The sequence below is a fragment of the Trichogramma pretiosum genome, unplaced genomic scaffold, assembly GCF_000599845.2.
Source record: "Trichogramma pretiosum strain Unisexual culture from Peru unplaced genomic scaffold, Tpre_2.0 scaffold68, whole genome shotgun sequence".
Taxonomy (NCBI): domain Eukaryota; kingdom Metazoa; phylum Arthropoda; class Insecta; order Hymenoptera; family Trichogrammatidae; genus Trichogramma; species Trichogramma pretiosum.
Genome location: NW_019641616.1, coordinates 840,427 through 860,709, shown reverse-complemented (window position 1 = coordinate 860,709; position 20,283 = coordinate 840,427). Strand labels below are relative to the sequence as shown.

At 34.5% G+C, this 20,283-nt stretch overlaps 6 protein-coding genes across 6 annotated transcripts; 2 read left to right on the top strand and 4 right to left on the bottom strand.

The window, feature by feature from the left end:
• Positions 1-31: 31 nt before the first annotated feature.
• LOC106651268 (translation initiation factor IF-2-like) lies at positions 32-1,773 on the top strand. Its single transcript, XM_014369707.2, has 3 exons — positions 32-1,064; positions 1,154-1,494; positions 1,596-1,773. Exons 1-3 carry the CDS (start codon positions 1,005-1,007, stop codon positions 1,771-1,773), a joined length of 579 nt encoding a protein of 192 aa, XP_014225193.1. The 5' UTR covers positions 32-1,004.
• Positions 1,774-1,971: 198 nt separating this feature from the next.
• Positions 1,972-2,525, bottom strand: LOC106651415 (probable 5-hydroxyisourate hydrolase). Its single transcript, XM_014369899.2, has 2 exons — positions 2,337-2,525; positions 1,972-2,274 (listed from the first exon to the last, which is right to left on the bottom strand). Exons 1-2 carry the CDS (start codon positions 2,471-2,473, stop codon positions 2,049-2,051), a joined length of 363 nt encoding a protein of 120 aa, XP_014225385.1. The 5' UTR covers positions 2,474-2,525; the 3' UTR covers positions 1,972-2,048.
• Positions 2,526-2,627: 102 nt separating this feature from the next.
• On the bottom strand, positions 2,628-5,238 carry LOC106651414. The gene is made up of 7 exons (XM_014369898.2): positions 4,601-5,238; positions 4,384-4,523; positions 4,109-4,312; positions 3,834-4,037; positions 3,496-3,747; positions 3,253-3,422; positions 2,628-3,161 (listed from the first exon to the last, which is right to left on the bottom strand). The coding sequence occupies exons 1-7, from the start codon at positions 4,779-4,781 to the stop codon at positions 2,930-2,932; spliced, it is 1,383 nt and encodes a 460-aa protein (XP_014225384.1). The 5' UTR covers positions 4,782-5,238; the 3' UTR covers positions 2,628-2,929.
• A 2,880-nt stretch (positions 5,239-8,118) lies between these two features.
• LOC111693614 lies at positions 8,119-10,590 on the top strand. The gene is made up of 2 exons (XM_023458728.1): positions 8,119-8,585; positions 8,713-10,590. Exon 2 carries the CDS (start codon positions 8,733-8,735, stop codon positions 10,476-10,478), a length of 1,746 nt encoding a protein of 581 aa, XP_023314496.1. The 5' UTR covers positions 8,119-8,585; positions 8,713-8,732; the 3' UTR covers positions 10,479-10,590.
• Positions 10,591-10,679: 89 nt separating this feature from the next.
• On the bottom strand, positions 10,680-11,043 carry LOC106651508. Its single transcript, XM_014370035.2, has one exon. It carries the CDS (start codon positions 10,952-10,954, stop codon positions 10,784-10,786), a length of 171 nt encoding a protein of 56 aa, XP_014225521.1. The 5' UTR covers positions 10,955-11,043; the 3' UTR covers positions 10,680-10,783.
• A 3,522-nt stretch (positions 11,044-14,565) lies between these two features.
• LOC106651266 lies at positions 14,566-17,826 on the bottom strand. The gene is made up of 5 exons (XM_014369706.2): positions 16,506-17,826; positions 16,175-16,374; positions 15,947-16,091; positions 15,337-15,555; positions 14,566-15,247 (listed from the first exon to the last, which is right to left on the bottom strand). Exons 1-5 carry the CDS (start codon positions 17,502-17,504, stop codon positions 14,591-14,593), a joined length of 2,220 nt encoding a protein of 739 aa, XP_014225192.1. The 5' UTR covers positions 17,505-17,826; the 3' UTR covers positions 14,566-14,590.
• Between the last annotated feature and the right edge of the window lie 2,457 nt (positions 17,827-20,283).

Here is a 20,283-nt window from a genome sequence, read left to right as displayed (position 1 = left end):
CAAAAATGCGTTTCATTTGGAGAATTGCTCATATAATAAATTGTATACGTCAAGAGCTGTGTCATCGACGCGAGCACATACATAAATTATCTCATTACTTACGCGTACCTTTGAAGTGTATCACTGCCGAGAGAAAGACAATGATCCATAAGAGATAGACATCATCCCTGTACGTTGCGCAGCTATCCGCAGACGTTCGATGCACTTCATAGGTTCGCCGCTCATTTCGGATGTGTATATGGAGCTATTATTCTAAAATCGCGATAACATTGTCAGCGATCATTAACGATCGATTGATTTTTTTCTCGATCTTCGAAAGGATATATAATTGATGGGACATTAGCATTGAAAAGCTCGTTATAAAATCAACATCTTTTCTTAGATTGAAAATGCAAATCTGGTAAAATCTTCTCTTGTAAAATCCCACTTTATCATAACAGAGAGAAAAATATCTCGTGTTTAAGGAAGCAAGAATATATTTAATCGAGCTGAAAAGATCGCAGGGTCGAATCTGCATGTTAGCATTATTCTTTACGCAATAGATCGAAATAATCGTCGTGTTGGCTGTGAGCTTACAAGCGCGCCTGGACTTTACGATTCATTTTATGCAAGAATAGTCATGTAAAATTAAAAACAGTCACTCGTTCATCAAATAAAAGATGCATATCGATCGGCACAATCGTGTGCGCAGAGTAGTTGCAAAGTCGCAAATAATAACATAAACCGTATACGGTACAAGCAGCTGTATTATATACCATACACACACGTGCAGCTCCGAGAAATTCCGCAAGATACAAACTCTAGTCTGTGTGTTGTGTCTGTGTCACTGGGATGGAAAAAAGAGAGATGGGTTCTGTATAAAAGTGACTGCATATGCGGCGCGCGCTCCTGGGGCAAATGTCGTTTATAATGCCTACCGATCGCGAACCGATCTCATTCGAGTAAACGGCGCACACGAGCCACTGTGCAAGTACACAGACGAGCTCACTTACACTTACTCGTATATGGGATATAATAGTCGAAAAATGCAGTTACTTCGTTGTATGTGCGCTTTAAGTTTAATGGTACGTTTTAATTCATTTACATTCCAGTAAATATATGTCGAGTGATAAGAGTGACTATAAGAAGAGAAAACTTAATTACGTGCATTCAGGCGCTGTTGATCGCTGCGAGTGATGCTGCTCCAAACATCGTCTACGCTTTCAACAATAATAAAATATCGCCCAATCAGCAATCACCTGTGCTGCAGGGTCGAAATTTGCTGGCCCCGAAGATCGAGTTGAGAGCCGGCCTGACACCGGCTAATACGGCTCGATTGCCTGGTGGACCTGCCCCGTCAGCTGCTGGAGGTGCCGGAGGCGGACAACAACCGCAGGAAGACGGGGTCACTAGGGAAGAAATGACTTCGTTCAAGGAAGTCAACGGGGAGAGCATAAGAACTGTCGTCGGTAGTTACGCTTATCAAAGCCCCGAGGGTCTGGCTGTTTCATTCAAGTGAGTGCTTTCAGGCCGAAATGATTACAATATTTTCAAAAACAAGCCATACTATCAGGGAAAGTAATACAAAACATGATTGTAATTTATTCTTCTGACAGGTATTCAGCCGACGAAAATGGAAATCAAGCTGGTTTTACAATAGGGAAGGCTTCGGGTGGTGGAGGTGGCGGTGGTGGCGGCGGCGGCGGCGGGGGAGGAGGAAACAGACCTGGTGGTGGCGGAGGAGGATCCGGATCTGGATCTGGAGGAGATAGATCATATTTACCTCCGAATTGATTGAATGCTTGGGCCTAATTTACTTGAAAAAAAAAAATAATAAAATATTCATAGATCGTTGATAAAAAATTGTCCCTTTTCATTAATAAATGTATCTGAATAATTTTTTATTGTAACATTACATAATAAATATTTGTGAGATAAATATTGATTGTTGGGTTATTTAATAATTTTTTGGTACCATAAAAAGAATATTAATAGAATTGTTTTTATTTTTTTTTTTTTATTTACTTCATCTTTGTACATCAACATTCAGAATAATAATAAAGTACATATTATGAACCTCTATAAGTTGTGTATCCAAATGCATTAAGCAGTAGAGGAATATGATAATGCTCCAACTTATCAACGGAAAAATTCACATCAATAAATGGATAAAAAGTTTTTGAATCGATAAAATCATAATAATTTTTTACGGCGAAATTTAGTTTATAAACGCCAACTGCTGATGGTGATCTACCAATCTCAAAATTAGGAATACGACCATCTGAGTTTGTTACACTAGAAAATAAATCATGCTACACATAATATCACTTATCATAAGCCATGTTTTTTACAATTACCAGTCACTTATGAAAATCCATGATTCATTGTTTTCATTCATATTCAATTTATACAGTTTAACCTTTATGTCTTTGACAGGAACACCCTTGCTCACATCAAGTATGTGTGTCGATATATTTAATTTTGTTTCACTCATTTTTGCAATTTTTACTGAATGAAATGAAATTCACTTAACTAATAACCAAGTGTTAAAGAAATTATGGTTATGTTTGACTGGACGTCAGAGATAATTTTTACGAAAATAACTTATTATCAGCGTGAAGTATTGAATTAATACAAACAGTTGCGTGCAATTTATGACGAGCATACTCACACTCATATAATTTACATATTAACAGAGGGAAAAAAGTATGACAGCATAACCACTTACATGAACATTGCATTTACCAACTTAAGTATTCAAAAGTTACTTATCTAAAGTAAATATAGATATTTAATATTATACATATTTCTAAAACGCGCATTTCAATAACTAAAATCTTAAATATCATACACAAAAAATACTAAGTTTAAACTAACTTAATAAAATATTTATTTTAAAAATTAATATAATTAAAAAACTTTTTCAATTTCTTCAATTTCAATTTTGAATTTACTGTTCTCTGTGGCAAATGAAGGTAAACGGAGTAAGAGTAATTTTTGTGTCGTAAATCCCCTGTGGATCCTTCACATCAAAAGGAATTTCCATAAAAGGAAAAGCTGTTGCACGTTTTTTTGTGCTATAATACTTCTCCACATCATAATGAAGCTTATATCTACCAGCTGAGATTGAACTTTTTGAACTCTGAGAGAGATCTTGGCATGTACCGTTTGAATTGGTTACACTAAAAAATTTAATTTTGATAAGGAATGTTTGTATTGATTTGCAAATATAAGCATTTATCATAAGCAATCAATTATAATATTTATATTTACCTTTCACTCATAAAAGTCCATCTTCCATTGAACAATTTATAAAGACTAACTTGTAGTCCAATACATGGCAACCCATCACAACCATCAATGACTCTAGTACTAATTGTGGGTTGTTTTTTTATTAAAATATTTTTAACAGATGACATAGTATTGAGGATGACAATTGGCTTCTATGAAAAATATAAATTTCATCAAATTAATAAATTGATTTAAATCATAAAACGTCAATGTTTTATTACTTACCGTTTTGGAATTATCAATAGAGACTAAATTTACTTTTTTATTATCGAGTCTTGAACTTCTCAATATTGCTGGATCACTTTTGATTGTGTTTATTTTTTTAATTTGTTTTGTTCGATCCATTCTTGCTAAAGAAGGAGCCATATATAAAACTTTTTTTGGAGCAGGAGGAGTTTGTACTTCTGTGAGAGTTTGCGATTCCGAGAGAATTTCACTATCATCATCACATGTAGCAAGAGTTGCTTGGCCATTAGCCTATGAGAATGAATTTAATATTTAATTCATTGTTAAATAATGATTTAATTTAAGCAACTAGAATGTAATTTTTAAATTTTACTCACATCTAGTTTAGTTATAATAATTTTATTGGCTAATATTTGTTGCTGTAAGCTTGCCACATCTGGACATTTAATAACTTGATAGGTTTTAACTCCATCTTCATCCTCTGTTTCACCTAAAACTACTTGTAATTCTGAACTATTAACATTTTCATCTGCAGATAAATCAATTGATACATTTTGAGTAACATCATCTTCAACTGTTTGCTAAAAAAGTAAAGCAATTTAGATAAAGTTTTCATACATTATTAATTAAAAATATTTTTAAAAAATGTTACGTTTTCTATTTGAATCGGTTTTACATCGATTTCATCCATGTCAATCATTGAAATGTCTTGATTGATCTCTTCATCACTTTGTTCTTCGAGTTGTTCGTAACTAATATCTTCTACCATCTCCTCATCATCTTCTAAAACTTGTTGTTTACTTTCAACTTTTTTCATAACTAATTCTACTTCTTGCAGATCTTCCTTTTCAGTATCCTAAAAATGTTTGAGAAACATTTAATTTTAATGATTTTTCATTTAAGTAAAAAACAAACAATATTCCTTACTCTTTCTCGTTTTTTAGCTGCTTTTTGATGTTTCAATGTGCACATGTGTTTTAACAATGATAATCTATGAGCATGTAAACTCCTTTCACAGTATTTACACCAGGCTTTGGTAGCTTCATTTGGTACAGAAGTAAGCCAATCTAGAAAAAAATTTAAACATGGGACCATTAAATGAAATGAAAATAAAAATTTATTTTAAAAAGTAATGTTAATTTACCTTTGAAATCAGTCATGCACTCCCATTCCTTGCGATAACGTTGCGTATAAACCCTAGTTTTTGCTTTGCTTACTTTACCTGTCGGTGTGTAAATAATGCCATCATCTTCAAAACTTTTGTTGGTTATTGAAACGTTGGGCGAGCTTCCTCGACTACCGTCCGAGGCGTTTGAGCCTTCCATGATTTTCAATTGTTTATTTTTTTTAATTGAAATGAAGAACTACTTGGTGTAACAACTCTCGTTTACGTTTTCGAATTTTTAGTTATATTCTTATAACACTAGACACACTAAACGAGACCACGAGCGAAAAGTCTCGTGAAACTGCTGTGCAGGGACAAGCGTGAGTAATGGCCACAAAATATCCCAAGATTCAGGGATACTAGATATCCCGTTTAATTTTTCTCAAATGTCTTTTTAACTTTAGAAATTATTCAAACCGCCTGACATTGTTAATAATTATTTTATACTTCAGCGATAATTTAATTAAGAACAAATTCTCGTTTCGTTCGAATAAGAACGTTATATAAATTAATCAGATTTCCGATAATTTTTATATAGAACAAGATGGCTGAATAACACGTTTTCTGGGGATTACTTGCCGTGTATGTGTATGTGAAGAGCTATGGAACTGGCTGCTGGCAACATAATGTAAGTATATATATATTGCTGAGTTAACTGCTGTCACTCGACAGTGGTGACTGGCGTATTTCCAAGTTGCTGTAGCGGGATTTTTGAATTTCATCTAAAATCTATTTTAAAAATATTTATTGGTTCGGAACATTTTTCTTTTTAATAAACTTTTTAAATTTAGTAGATAAGTTCAGTAGTATGATTTACGATGCTGATTATCTTTGTAATTATGTTGTCCAATATCTACTATATCGTCACTATACTATACTTACCGTTTCTAGGTATATTCAACTTGATTCTAGTAATGAAATACTTTCAAGGTTTTATTGTCTTTATACTTCTGCAAAAGATAAAACTAGAGTCCTATGAACAATAGTTTAGAGGATGACTACTCATGATAGAAACCCAGGGTAATTAAAAAAAGCAATAAAATAGTACTCATGATTTACTCATCATGATTCATTGTACAACCTTTTAAAAATATAAAATATTTCCATTTTTATGTAGATAAATAAGCCATAATAATAATACAGCACAATATGTTCACTGAGCGATACTGTGTATAAGCTTTTTTATTTTCCCATGTAATGCGAGCTCGAGAAAATGGATATAGTAGATTTTGACCAGAATTCAAGCCTGTACCTTCCGAAAAATACATTGAAAGCTTATAGAGGCGCTGTGGTATCGTTCAGTCCCCAATGCCCCTCGTTCAACATATCGTATGATCTGTTGAAACTGGTGGCAACACAGCTTTTCGTTGAAAAGTCATAACGATGTTCGTGGCATCGACGATTAACGATGGAGCAGCAAAATTCCGTTCGAGATACGTAAATCAGGCCGATGATAACGTACGTACACAATAATCAAACCCCTAAGTTTTTGATATTACTAGAGATATTTCGGAGCGCTCGTCGTTTGGGCTTGCTAGTTAATTAGCTCGGCTCTTCTGTAATTGACGACGAAACCGAGTTGACCTGCTCGATTAAAATCTCGATTTTCGTTCGATGCATTTAAGCATCTTGACTATCAAAAACTCGCGGTATATAAGTTGTTTTATACATACAAACTCATTTATATCATATTCCATTAATTGCTGTGCAGTGGAATTTGATTTTATCTGAATCTACACTCGAGATATAAACAGGGGCCAAGATAATGGATTTTGAACAATTAGGGATTTAAAAAAAGCTACTCAAATAAAGGACAAAATTGGGCGTTTTATCAAAGCGACACAAGTCGAGGGAAAAATTTCGATCCAAATATTTGGAATTGTCCAAGTTCGCAGCGAGTAATTTCAGAAAGTCACTAGCGATGCGAAGCGTCGTTACTATAAAAACTCGCGTGTACTTGTACACTGCTCGAGCGCATGTATTTCTAGTGGTTCTCACGATCAAATCAAACAGGTTGTTCTCACGATTGTCTCTCGCTCGTGCAGCATTTCTGCGTGCGAAGCGCTACAAAAATGCACTGGAAATATAAATTTACATTTTATTCATAATTAATTCGTCGGAATAAAGAAAATTCTGCAGCGGTGTTTTTTTCAATTTTCGATGAGATCTCGAACTACCGTAGCGTATACTAAAATGAGTTTGAATCTGCGGTGCGCTTGATGACTCTACTATGCACAAGCGTATAGTATATTATGGAGCAGCCCAAAAGCTCAATCGAGGATTTCGCTGCCCGGGGGCTTGTGTTTAGTCCTCGTAAATATGATGAAGAAGTTTTAGAGAGCTGCGCCTGCCCAGTAATTAGAGATAATTGTATAGCATTATCGATTTTCAAGACTCACCAAAGCCAAATACACCCATTGAAATTATGTCAAAAATTACTTACAAGAAGGAAAGAAGAAGAAGAGAACTGGCGCATAAGAGATAATAAATGGACCACCGTACCAGATCGAGAGGAGAAAAAAGAGCAACCGGGTCGAAATTTATGTTGGGTGGACTTGCCTCTCTCTCTCTCTTCCTTTCATTCTCTTCTGCACATTGTTTTGAAAGCTCTACCAAACAATGGCCAGCTGAACGATGCCGGCAAGTTATTACCACAAAAACACGATGATGATGCAATTTTGGTAGACTTGGTTTTTTTCTATTAAAAACAGCGATAAATGGAAAGGTACATACTCCTTTCCAAAAATTCGGGAAAGCGATTTTTGACGTCATTCTCTCCGCGAGATCCAGGCCGATTAAAGTAGAGCGCGCGCGCGCGCGATCGTTATAAAGTGAACCGGATAGAGTTTGCAAAATTCTCCGTTTCGCAGTTTAAATAAAGGCATTAGCGAGTTTTAAAAAGCAAGTCCAACAAAAAAAGAGAAAAAGGGAAAGAGACGGGTATACATGCCGGGCTACAAGAGCGAAAACGAAGAAGGGCCCCTTTCGCGCATTTTTATTATGTATACCGGAGAGAAGCAGCAAGAGAGAACTTTAAATTCTTTTTTATCTCTCTCTCTCTCTCTTTTCTGTGCGTGTCTTTCTCCCTCTTGGGTCTTGGCGGCGGCGGCGGCGGCACACATACACAGGTATATACAGCCTAGTAGTGCAGTCCACCTGATGCTTTGGGACTGGCTGCGAGCAGCACACACGCTTTCTGTAATGTGTACATAAGACGGAGGGGCACACGCTCTACACACACACACACACAGCTCTCGAATGTGTGCTCTGCTCTTCTCTCGTGCTGCATATAAGTACGCGAGAGAAAGAGAGAGAGGAAAATAATAAGAGAGGCTCTCGACCTATCGGCATCTCGCAAGGGGCGCTCGCTCCTTACACATATTATACGCTCTCTCTCTCTCTCTTTTTCTGCGGCTCTCTTCGTTCAGCCGTTACGCGCGCTTCGGCGACTCCAATTTAGTTCACTTTTACTATTGCTGCCAGTGCACCTGACGTATTGTACGTTAATATATAGACATATTTATACACGGCTCGCGGAGCATCTCTCCGCATTGTGTGTATGTTGTATGTACATACCTACGTGTATACATGCCGACATCAGTTCGTCCGTGAAATCTATCGATTATTTATCGCTTTTTGTTGACTCCAGTGCTTCGCAACAATACAACTAGTCGCGTTAAAGTGTGCTACGATTCAAACGCGCTCGACAGATAAATTTTTGCTTGCTCGTTACATTCCACCGTGCCACTACGAGACTCTCTCTCTCTCTCTCTCTCTTAGATATTATAGGCCTATATTTTATATATGCCTATATATATTCACGCACATCGTGCAGATGCGCTCAAATGGAAACAGGATACGTGTAATAGTGAATTGATTAATTGCTTCTAGCTGTTGTGTTTCGTAAGGCCCTGTGAAAAGCCATAACCGAAATGAAGAATAGAGCGAGATGATGACTATATTGGTAAGTCATTGCTAACGCGCAAATCATTTACTTCACTTGTTACTTGTTTTCTCAAGCACTCGACGTATACCGTTTGAAAAGAGTTTAAAATTAACCGCAGTCGTGCTTTTCCCTTCTGTCTTCGCAGCCGATTAATGGAGAGGAAAGATGAAGAAATTTCGCGTCGAAGCTTTCATCGTGCCGAGTCTCTGCAAGACGATCGAGGAGGAGAACCCGATCAATCAGATCGACGACGTGAAGATCGCCAACAAGCTCAAGGACCTGTCACCGGCGTCGTCGGCCGACGACTCGAGCCTCAGCAACAACAGCAGCGGCACAGGCGCCGGCGCCGAGGACAAGCACAACAATTCGCTCAACAACTCGCTCAACTCGTGCGAGAAGACCGACGACTACGACGAGTTCTCCGGCCTGTTTTTCCAGATCGACGAGCACATCTACGACGAGATCGTGCCGCTGGATCACGCCAAGAACAGAGTCTCGCTCGACGTGAAGATCGATCCGCGGCCGGCCATCACCGATCCACCCAAGACCGAGTACTCCAAGGTGACGCTGAAAATCGACGAGCCAATTTACGACGAGCCGTTCGTGGGAAACTTGACCAAAATTAATCCCATCAATAACGCCATAAACACGTACGACGTGCCTCAGAGCCCCGCATGGGTCCTCGGCACGTCCAAGTATCGGCGCTTCGGCATCGTCGCTCCGAAAATACCCAAACGATCGAGCAGCTTGATGTCCATCACCGAGGACATCGAGAACTTTCACGAGGCGCTGCAGCCGGAGCTCTGCTGTCACGGCCGCAAAAACGGCTGCCAGCTGAAGCACGAGAAGCCCGAGGACATAAGCGAGGACATATTCAAGGAGAACTGGATGCAAAAGCTCGACTCGCTCAGGAAGTTGGAGACGCTCTTGAAGGACAAGGAGGTAGCGTTGCAGTCGCGCGAGAGGCTGCTCTTCAAGAAGGAAAAGGAGCTGAGGATTTTGGAGAGACTCGTCAAGGATAAGATGCGCCAGGTCGAGCTCTACGCCAAGAGATTCAAGCAGTCGTTGAGCGCCGACAGCATAGCGAGAAATTTGGAATCGAGATCCTCCGATGGCTCGAAGGAACGAAGCAAATCCGACCCGTCCAACGTGCCGACTTTGAGAAGAAATATCAGGGAGACGGCGTCCTCGAGCAACACTCTGAGAAATCAAGCCAAGTCGAGAAATTCCATCATCACTACGGATAGAGCGAGTTACAAGACGGCCAACTCAAGATGCAAGCCCAAGTCTCGCGCCAAGGTACGCTACGACGACTTGGACTCGACGCTCTCGGCTGCCAACGGCGATGAGTCAATGGTCGTCACGGCCACGAAATTCGACTCGGAAATGTTCAAAAAACCCACTGGCTTCGCTCGTTCGGCGAGCGAGAGGCGGCCCAGGATCGAGCAGAAGATCGCTGCGGCCAGACTAGCTAGTTTGATCGAGACCAACGAAAGTAGCGCGCTTGTCAACGTTATCGAAGAGAAGACAATTCAAAGAATAAGTCAGAATATTTTGGCTACTCAAGATCAAGACACAAAGTTTTTAAATTATGGCCTTATAGATCAGAAGACCGACGTCGCACCAGTTGACAAAGCTGACACTATAAATCAGAAAAAAATTTCGTACCTGAATTTGGAATCCGTTAATAAATCCAAAGCAACCACTAATGATAGACCAACTTCTTGGAGTGAAGAGGCCGATGATTGGTTGAAAAAGAAGAGAATGGCATACAATTTGGCAACTAAGCAAGCTTCACAAGAACATGTTGCAGACAAAGAAAATTTAAATAAGCAAGCAAAAGTTAATAAATCTGTTAAAAGTGTTAAGAAAAAAGAAACACTCAAGAAGAAATTTTCTATCTTTCGTTAACTTTTAAATATTAGAAAATTAGGCATTTCAAAATCTTGTCAATTTGTAAATACACTATATATAAATTTTAGAAAGAAAGATTTATTAAAAAAACATGTGCATGATGTAAAAATTTACTTTTGTATTTATCATTACCCAATTAGAATATTGTCAAAACTAAACTTGCTATTATGACAGGTACTAGAAATATTAAAGATTTTCTTTTCATTTAATGTTTTTGATTAATTTTATTTTAAAATTAAATAAACTATTAATTATATTCCACCATTATTACTGCTCTATCAGCAATTTAACAAATAAACTGATCACCATGAAGGTTTTTCAGGCGGTACTGCTTTACCGTATAGAGCTGATTTATCTCTGAAGCGTGATAATCTTTCATCTTCCCATTTATTCAATACTTTCCCAGTTAGAAATCCTGTCCAAGGAAATACCAAAATGGCATACTCTTTCCAAAGGTTGTATTTTAAAGCCATGTTTTTTTACTCTAGTAAATTTTCTGATTTGAGTGCCTGCTCCGCTTGGTAAGCTTTCCACTTTTGAGTACGGTTCCAATCAGCAAAGATCAAACCAAAGCTAATGGTTGGAAAAGTTATAGCTGTGGCGTATCTGCGGTAAAATATTCGTAATGCACCCATCAATCTGAAGATAAAATAATATTTTTTCATTAAAAATTCCAAGTTACAAATTTTAGGTTATGTCTGTCATCTTATATAGGTCTTATGTAATCACAACGATGTTCAAAATATTCAATGCAAATTAAACTATTCAGAACAATCGTTAAAATAAAATTATCAATAAGTCGAAGTCAAAATGCACTTATTTAACAACTATCTACAATAGGCTCTACATATTTCTATAGGCTAAATTATTGATCAACACTCCACTATCTCAAAGGCATATTATAATGACAGCAAATGTAAAACATGTAAAATAAGCATTTTGTCTGAAGAATCGCATCAAGCATCGACTTATACCTTACTGTCAATAAAAAAATGTTTGTCAAATAGAGAAAAAAACAAGAATTACACTAACTTGGGTAAGCGAACTAACGCACTAAAATTCACCAATATTGACTCAGTTGATCGTTCGTCTGCTGCGTGCGTCACTTCGTCACATAACAAAGCTTAAGGGTGACATAAAAAGATTCGAAAAAGTGAAGGAAAAAAAGATGTGGCTCATTTCAGTAAAAAATTATCATTCATGGAATGGAAAATAACTATTTCCATTCCACCTGCATATTTTCAATTTCTTTTTTAAACTATTGAGACGCGTGCAAACATTTTCGCTAAAATTCTTGAAATGAGCGATTCAAAATCTGTCGCGGGGTATTCTTTATTCGTATTTCTCTATTCAGGGAATTAGATCATATTTTACCCGCGCAGGCAACTAACGAGCTTTTCCTTATTATAAATAACCATCTTCTAGTTCCTCAAAAATAAACAAATTAATTACTCACCTTCTGAAAATTAAAAATGGATAATGTTAAGATTTTAAATATAGTCACTTGTTGACTTTTTCTGTAATAAATAAGTAGACATTTTTGTATGGGAATCTTTTTATTGTAGGAATTTACAAAGATACAATACGCAAATAATCGTTAAGTTTTGTTTTAATTTAAATAATATCATTAGATATTTTTAAAATTTCTTTCAAAGGCTTAAGACATATTGTTTTATTTATTAAAATTAATTGATTATTATAACACAATTCAATCATAGGCATCGAACCAAAAGGTATCGAAAATTTCAAATTCACTTATAAAGCAAAAATAAGAGAAACATTCGACAAATAATTATTTTTATTAATACAGATTATAAAAGACAATAACAAACGATATGGCCTAATGATAGAATAACACTGAATATTGATAAGAATTTAGAGAAAATTCTGATACATTTTTTCCAATATTTGAATAATAAGAAACAGGTTTTACAAAACTTAAAGAGTATCTCATTACTAGGGTAAAAATCAATATTTTTTAAATCTTTTGCATGGAATCTCTTTCGTGTGGTTTTAAAAGTTGTTTGTGATCTAAAATAAAAAAGCTTGTAGTTACGAAAATTGTCATGTAACTGTGCAACCAATCGAGAATGACATGTAAATTAACAATGACTTCGGCATAATATTCAAGAAACTAAGAACTTTTCTGCCTACATTAACTTCAATTTTTGACAATTTTGCCTAGAGCAGCGCATCGGCAACAATTTTTTTTATATTGAAATTGTTGACGATTTACGGTGAATATGTCTTATTAATTTGACACCATGGATTATTAATAACTTGGGGCCGACTTTGACGCCGTGATAATTTTCATTGTAACTAAAAATTGTTATGTTTAGTCAAAGAATACGTATGAATTTTTTCGAAAAATTTTGATTTGTTTAAATGATATTCTCAATTGGTGGTGTATCATGACCATATAATAAAATCGTAACTAAGAGATTTGTTCATTTTGTGGTCTTAACAAACTTCCAAAACTATAGCACTGAGGTTCCATGAAATTTTAGAAATAAGGGACACTCTACTGCACAGTTTTTAAAAAATGATTTGTTTGAAATCTCACAAAAAGGACAGAAACGTCAGTATAGTTTAGAAAACAAGTTTAAAACCTTTATTAATTTTACACAAACTCCAAGATCTTCTATTAAAGTACACAACTTTGATTTTTTTAACTCAAAACTATTATCAACTGGAATTGAACACAAAATCTATCAAAAATTTTACTCAATACCTCAACATAAAATTTTATTTTGTTTATCACAATAATTAAAAAAATTTTGTTTTCATACCAGCAGCCCAAAAGTGACTACTTCTCTGCCGCTGCGCAAAGCTGGAAGAGCGATTTTCGGGACACTGCGTATGAAAAATAGTATACAGGCCTATGCCGCGAAAAAAGAAAGCACGTGTTTATAGGCTTCGGCTTCGCCTTGGCCACTAATTACATGTACTCTAGGACTTTTCTGTTTTTATCGGCCTAGGGCAGTAATATGCTATTTAATTCAACTTTTAGACTTTAAAGCAGACCAATCGTAAATATTTCGGCTATAATATGGGAAAAAATTGTCCCATCGTTTGTCTTCATCTTAATCTCGATAATGATTATTTACCCTGAACAAGCATTTTTCCACCGATCGCATAAAATTTACGCCTCAAATTTAACAATTTTAAAAAACTAAAAATAAAATGAGAAGACCGTAACACACCATTGGTGCAAGGTCATCGACCTTAAAACGATTGATATTAGTTTGTTCAAATGTTATTAGTTATTATTTTACAGTACTATAACTTAAAAATCGCAACTTTTCCGCTACTTTTAAGCTCTTGTGTTATGAAATATTGTATGCCACTTGTGTAGATAAGCTTTTTCTGCAAAACTCGTTACACGAAGTACTATTTTGAAATTCCTCAAATTCCGATGATTTTAAGGTTAAAAAATATCCTACAAGAAGATAGTTTTATCAAATTGTAACTAATAAATCAGTTGTAATTAATCATAATTGCCAGAGCGAGCGCGCTCCTCGATTGATATTATATATAGGAGTACTTTTAGTATGTCACATTAGATACGAAACTTTAATGGATGCTGTCACATAATTTCATAAAATTATGTTTATAAAATGAAATAATTGTCGAAATTCAAAAATTTAATTTCACAATAATTAAATTGACAATAATTGTTTTTTAAACCAGTGTCCCCGAATGATGTTGGGTATGAAAAATAGTATACTGGCCTAAACTAAAAAAATCAAACTTCAGAGCATGAACTTATCGACTACGGCCACTAATTACATTGGTCGTAGAACTTTTTGGCTTTTCTCGGCCTTACAGGACTATAATATACTATTTTGAAAGTAAAAAAATGTTTATTGAGTACTTTCAATTCTTGATAGGATTAATTATAATTTTGATTGAATTGCATCAAATTTTTTTATAAATATTGGATGCATTTCATTAAATGCATAATTAAGATAAAATAAAATTCTAAAAAATATTCTTCTATAACACTTAATTATAAATACTCTGTTCTTTAAAAAATTCACTTATACATAAGCCTAATATGTACAAATATTAATTTTCAATGTATACAAAATTAAAATTTTGTACAATTGTTAAATTTTTACAGATACCTGAAGATGCCTTAGTTCTTTCAACACATCTCTTTGGATTGGTAACGTTTTTAACTGCTTTTTTCTCAATTCCGAGATTTTAGAATCTTCAGTTCGTGTGATAATACCTTCAGAATTTGGATGACCAAAAGAAAAATTCAACGAGCTTGCACAACTTTGAAAAGTATCGCTCTTGGAACTTTCACTTAAAGTATCAGAACTTGTACTTTCTGATAAATTGTTTTGATTCTGTAGTTTCTTTTTTAATCTAGCTATGAATTTCTTCATTACCAAGTTTTCAGAACTATCACAAGTTTCATAAGATGAAGTCGATTTTTGTGAATCTGTAATGCTCTGGCTATCCGAAAATTGCTGCATATCACTTGAATCACTTTTTGATAGACTAGAAAAGGACGTTTCTGAAAGATCACTATTAGATACTTCCAAAGCACCCTTTTTATGAGATGTTTCATTAACTAATGTACTGGATAATTTAACTGGGATGGTTGATTTTGTATTGCAATGTTGAAGCTGTTGAATAACAGGATTTCTAATGTTAACATTACAATTGCCGTACTTTGCCATATTATTCATGGTCAACCATTCATTAATACTTCTATTTGATTTCCCATCGAATAATAAGATTTTCATTGAGTTGCTCTGAAACAGAAGCATATTTTTTTTTAGTAATTTTAGTACTTTAAAACAATCCAATAACATTATAAATACAAAAAATTCAGAATTTTTACCTTTTTATCTATACTATTTATGTGGGCAAAACACTTTCCTACAACTTTACTTCTAAATATTTTTACATCTTTGAAAGTCCATCTCTTAGACGATAATGGTTCAACATTATGCAATGAACATGGTATTGCTTGAGCTGGTATATTCATAAACCTCTTATCCAAAAAGCAAAGGGATTTAGCAGGGTAAAAACCTACTGTACCATAATCTAGTAAAAACACCTAGAATAAAATGAATTATTAAGAGATAGTCTTATTAAATAAAACTAAAACAAATGAAAATCAACCAATTGTTATAATTATATAATTTAAATTCTTAATTATTAATTTATTACTCATTAAATAAATTTTCATACCAGCGGCCCAAAAGTGACTACTTCCCTGCCGCTGCGCAAAGCGGGAAGAGCGATTTTCGGGCCATTGTGTATGAAAAATAGTATACAGGCCTATGCCGTGAAAAAAGAAAGCCCCAGAGCATGTGTTTATTGGCCTCGGCTTCGCCTCGGCCACTAATTACACAAACTCTGGGACTTTTCTGTTTTTCGCGGCCCAGGGCAGTAATATACTATTTATTTAAGTATAATTATGATTAATAAATCATTTTTATTCTTACTTTTGCCTCAGATTTTTCTAAATTTCCATCTGTTATCAATCCTCTGCACCATGTGGATAAAACTTTACATGCTACCCATACTCCAGGTCTTAGAAAAACCAATGGTAATTCAAATACAGCAGGTTGAGCAGTTTGATAAAATTGTCTGATAAAGGCATTTTAAAATGAATTAGTATTATAAAAATAGTAGGATAAATTAAGACATATGTAAAAATAAAGAAAACTCACTCAAGATCTTTAATCAGTCTATCAAGAGTACGTGCATTTGAAGCTACTTGTACCCAAAAAAATGATGGACTTATAACATTTGTCACAAAAACGGTTAACATTTCATTTGAATTAATCAAATTTTCAACTGATATTTGACGTATTGATTCATCAAACCTTACAGCATTTTTAGGCGTTAGGTTGATTAAAGTTCTATATCTCTGCAAAAATAAAAATGTTTATAAGTTTTTTTGTTTGGTACAAATTTATGAATGATATATTTTGTTATAAAGCCAGATTAAAAAAATCTATTAATAAATAATGATGATATATAAAGAGAATTTTAACTTACTTGTCTACTGACTACTTTCAAAGGCACAGCAGGTTCGGAATCATTTTTTTCAGGGGATGCAGTACATTCTTTTTCTAATGGAAACTCTATAGGATTTTCAGCATCTGTCACCATTATTTGCCTACCATCTGGAGTTTGTACCAACGTGAGTATGTGAGATAGCGAATTACAAAATTCTACAATATTGTGAAATCCATACATTTGCCAGTCTAAATCTTTTTGAAATTCTTTGCGGTAAGCTCGTGGCAAATCCCAAGTTTTAATGGCGTTGTATTTTTTTATAAGTGCTCTTAAAGACTTTTGTGTACGCTCATTGACAATATCATTTTCTTCTATGTGAACATTATCATTCGTTTTTACAATAGAAACATTTGATTTGTTATCCAAATATTTTGTTTTTTCAGTTTCAAAATTTTTTTTGAAGTAAATAAATTCATCATCATAATACAATAAATGAGTATAATCACTGAGCTGATTATGCAATGATTCTAAATTATAAAATGCATAAGGCCCTTGGTGATCGACAGCTTTAAGAAGTACATCATTTTTTTTAATTTTTGGAAGACAATTTGGACCTCTTAATTCATGTAATATAGTAACTAATAACTTAGGAACTAAAAAATTATGGTTTTGGTGATAATCTTTTACTGCATGAGCCACAGATCTTTTTTTACGATTATCCTTCACTTTTTCTTTTTTTTTCATATCACTAATATGCTTTGTTTTTTCACTTTCGACGAATTGTACGCACATGACATTTTTTTTATTGGTCCTGAGTTCACAAACATCGGGCATACGAGCAAGAAATTCTGCCAAAGAAGAGAAGTAGAAATTTTCTATAGGAATATCAGTCCCAAAAAATTCTTCGTAGAGCTCATTTAGTCGACGTAGCGTAACCTCTTCTTTGGCTTCAGCAATGAGCAACGATCTGATTCCTTTTTTAACTTCCTCCAATTGTTTTTGTTGCGAATCGCTTAAAATTCTTCCGTCGGCTTCCATGATTGTATACAGCTTTGTTTTGTATCACTTTTGCGTAAAAACAAGTAAATAAATTCCAGAACTGATTACCGGTAAACTATCAAAAACTTAACCAATTATATTAAATTTCTTGAGTTGAGTGCACAACTATTCCAAAATGATAAACTTTTCAGCACTTTTAGCAGAGGTTTTAATTTTTAGAGTGAAATGGAGTTTATTGTTTGACTCCGAAGTTCAAACTGGCAGTCTGCAGAGTGCAGACACGAGGACGACTCACGAGGCACGACTCACTCATTCACCGCAGCCCGCTGGAGTCATTGGCCGCGAGAGGGCAGATGCTGTAATGACAGTCGACACGGTTAATTTTGAATGCACGTGGATTTCGATATACCGTTCAAATTAATTGATCGACACAGCATAGCTAATCTAAACACGAGAGGGGATTTTAAATTTGTTTATCGATTTATCGGCTTTTTTTTGTTTATGTCAATATCATGAATTTGGACGATTATTTTACTTCTTTGTTTAAACAAGGACATGTTATGTTTGAATAAACTCAGATTAGGTGTACACCGCCGAGTTACATACGCAGACCTTGAAAATTTGAAATCGATTAGTCGCTTCTTTCACTGCGCAGCGTATCACGTATGTCGTGAAACTGTAGTCACGCGCTTTTGTTTATAAACAGTGAAAGAAGCGATTAATCGATCTCAAATTTTCGAGGTCCGCGTATCTACTCGCAGGGTGTACTTATTTAAAATAGCGCATACTTGATACGGATTGGGAAAAAAAATAAACATGGATAACTCTTTTCAATTCTATGAATTTCATCATAAATACCGCGACGGGCATTGATCGGGATTGTGTCATGAGCCACAGCGCCTCTACAATTTCATTGTGGCGGTCCCAAAAAGATCGGGTTAGCATTTTCTTAGTCCGGACTGCAGCATTGAAATTTTAGAGACGTCAACAATTGAGTGATTATCATATAATTATGGTGCATGTAAGTGTATAACGCTTCAGTGCCTCCATTCTTTACTGACTGAACGAGTACAAACTGACTGGAATAAACTTGTTCATACAGGCGACTAGACATTTTGATTACATATTCCTCGTGACAATATTGGAAATTTATCTCGAAGTTGTTTCATACTTACGATCATACCGTTGGCGACAGAGAGCAATAAAAGCTAAAGGCATTAACTAAAAATTTCGTCTATGTGACATCTTCTTTGTCAGAATTAATTACAAGTCACAGAAACTTCTCAGTTGAATGATCCAAAATGTTAATCAAGACAGACAATAGTGACTTTGTCCCACAAGAATTTGCCATTCTCAACTTTTATGGCGAAACTGTGTGTTTTGCCTGGAAAGGCGAAGAATTTGTAGTTTTCCTTTATGAATATAATGACTCGTCTACTCCAGAATTAAATGTACTTAGAGCACCTTCAAATATTAGAGATATTCGTTCTTATGGTGAAAGAGTATTTTTTCTGTGTCATAAAACTGGAATTTATAAATTCAATAAAAATTCAGAATTTAGTTGTGTTAGTAAATCAGGAATTGAAATGGGGATCAATTTTTATGAAGTATTTACGATACAAGATGGATACCTTTGTCTTGATGATAAAAAGCAAAAAACTTCAAGACAACTTTTTACTTTTAAAATAAATATTACTAATGGCATAGAAGTATTATTAATAAACTCTGATAGCACAGAAGAATCATTCTATAGAAATCTTATTGGTAATAAATGCAACAACTTTAACAGTTTATGTTTAATCAGTCATGAAAACAAGTTATATAAATTGGCCGGTCAAAATTCTACTATTCAAGTCATGTACTGTTGCGATGGTTTAATAACTGGTATGAAGTTGGTGAATAATAATAGTAAAAATATTGGTGTTATTCTTAAAACCGATGGAAATTATGTGATATTTATTAACGTAAGAAATAATAAGCTGCAATATGATAAAATTTTACTTTCATCAACAGTGCAATCTTATTATGCTATAGTAGATGGTCCTATTTTTTTGTTAATATATTGTGATGGTGAAAAGACATATTACTGCAGAAAACTGTTGACTTCTTATTCAATAGAAGATGTTAGAATGGAAAACAAACATTTTTATAGTTTTAAGCTTTATAAGTCAGTTTATGTAATATTCCTGAATGATCAAAAAGAAATTTTTCAACTGGATATTAAAAAGTTTAAACAAGACTATGTAGAAAGTATCACCAATTTTGTTCCTTTGGAACAAAATATGTTACATGGACTTGAACGAATTATGGCAGAAATATTTTCCAAAACTCTACAACTTCAAAAATTAAAAGAACAAGTTCTGGAGAAAGAAGAACAATTGAAAAGAATTAATATATTTATAAGTAAACAAAATATAAAATTTTGTCCAGATGAAAAAGTGGTCAGAATGTCTGAGCATACATTTTTAGTATCTAATTTTAAAAAATCTTTACCCAAAAATTCATTGATTGTTAAACAGTTAAAAAATCGGGGCAAAACAATGTTTGCTGTGAAAATTGTGAATGATTTCAATACAATTGTAGAAATGCCTGTTCAAATACCAAATTTATCTTCAAAAATATGTACTTCAAATGATTTAATTACTTATCAGTCAGATGGTGGAATTTGGTGTTTAATACGTAATTATACCAGAGATCCTGTTTTAAGCAAAAGTGCAAAATTTCATTTATCTTCTGAAAAAACCAATTTTGTTAAACATAAATTAGTCGTATTGCGAGAAATGATGAAAGATAATAAAATCAGTATGGAAGCTTTATC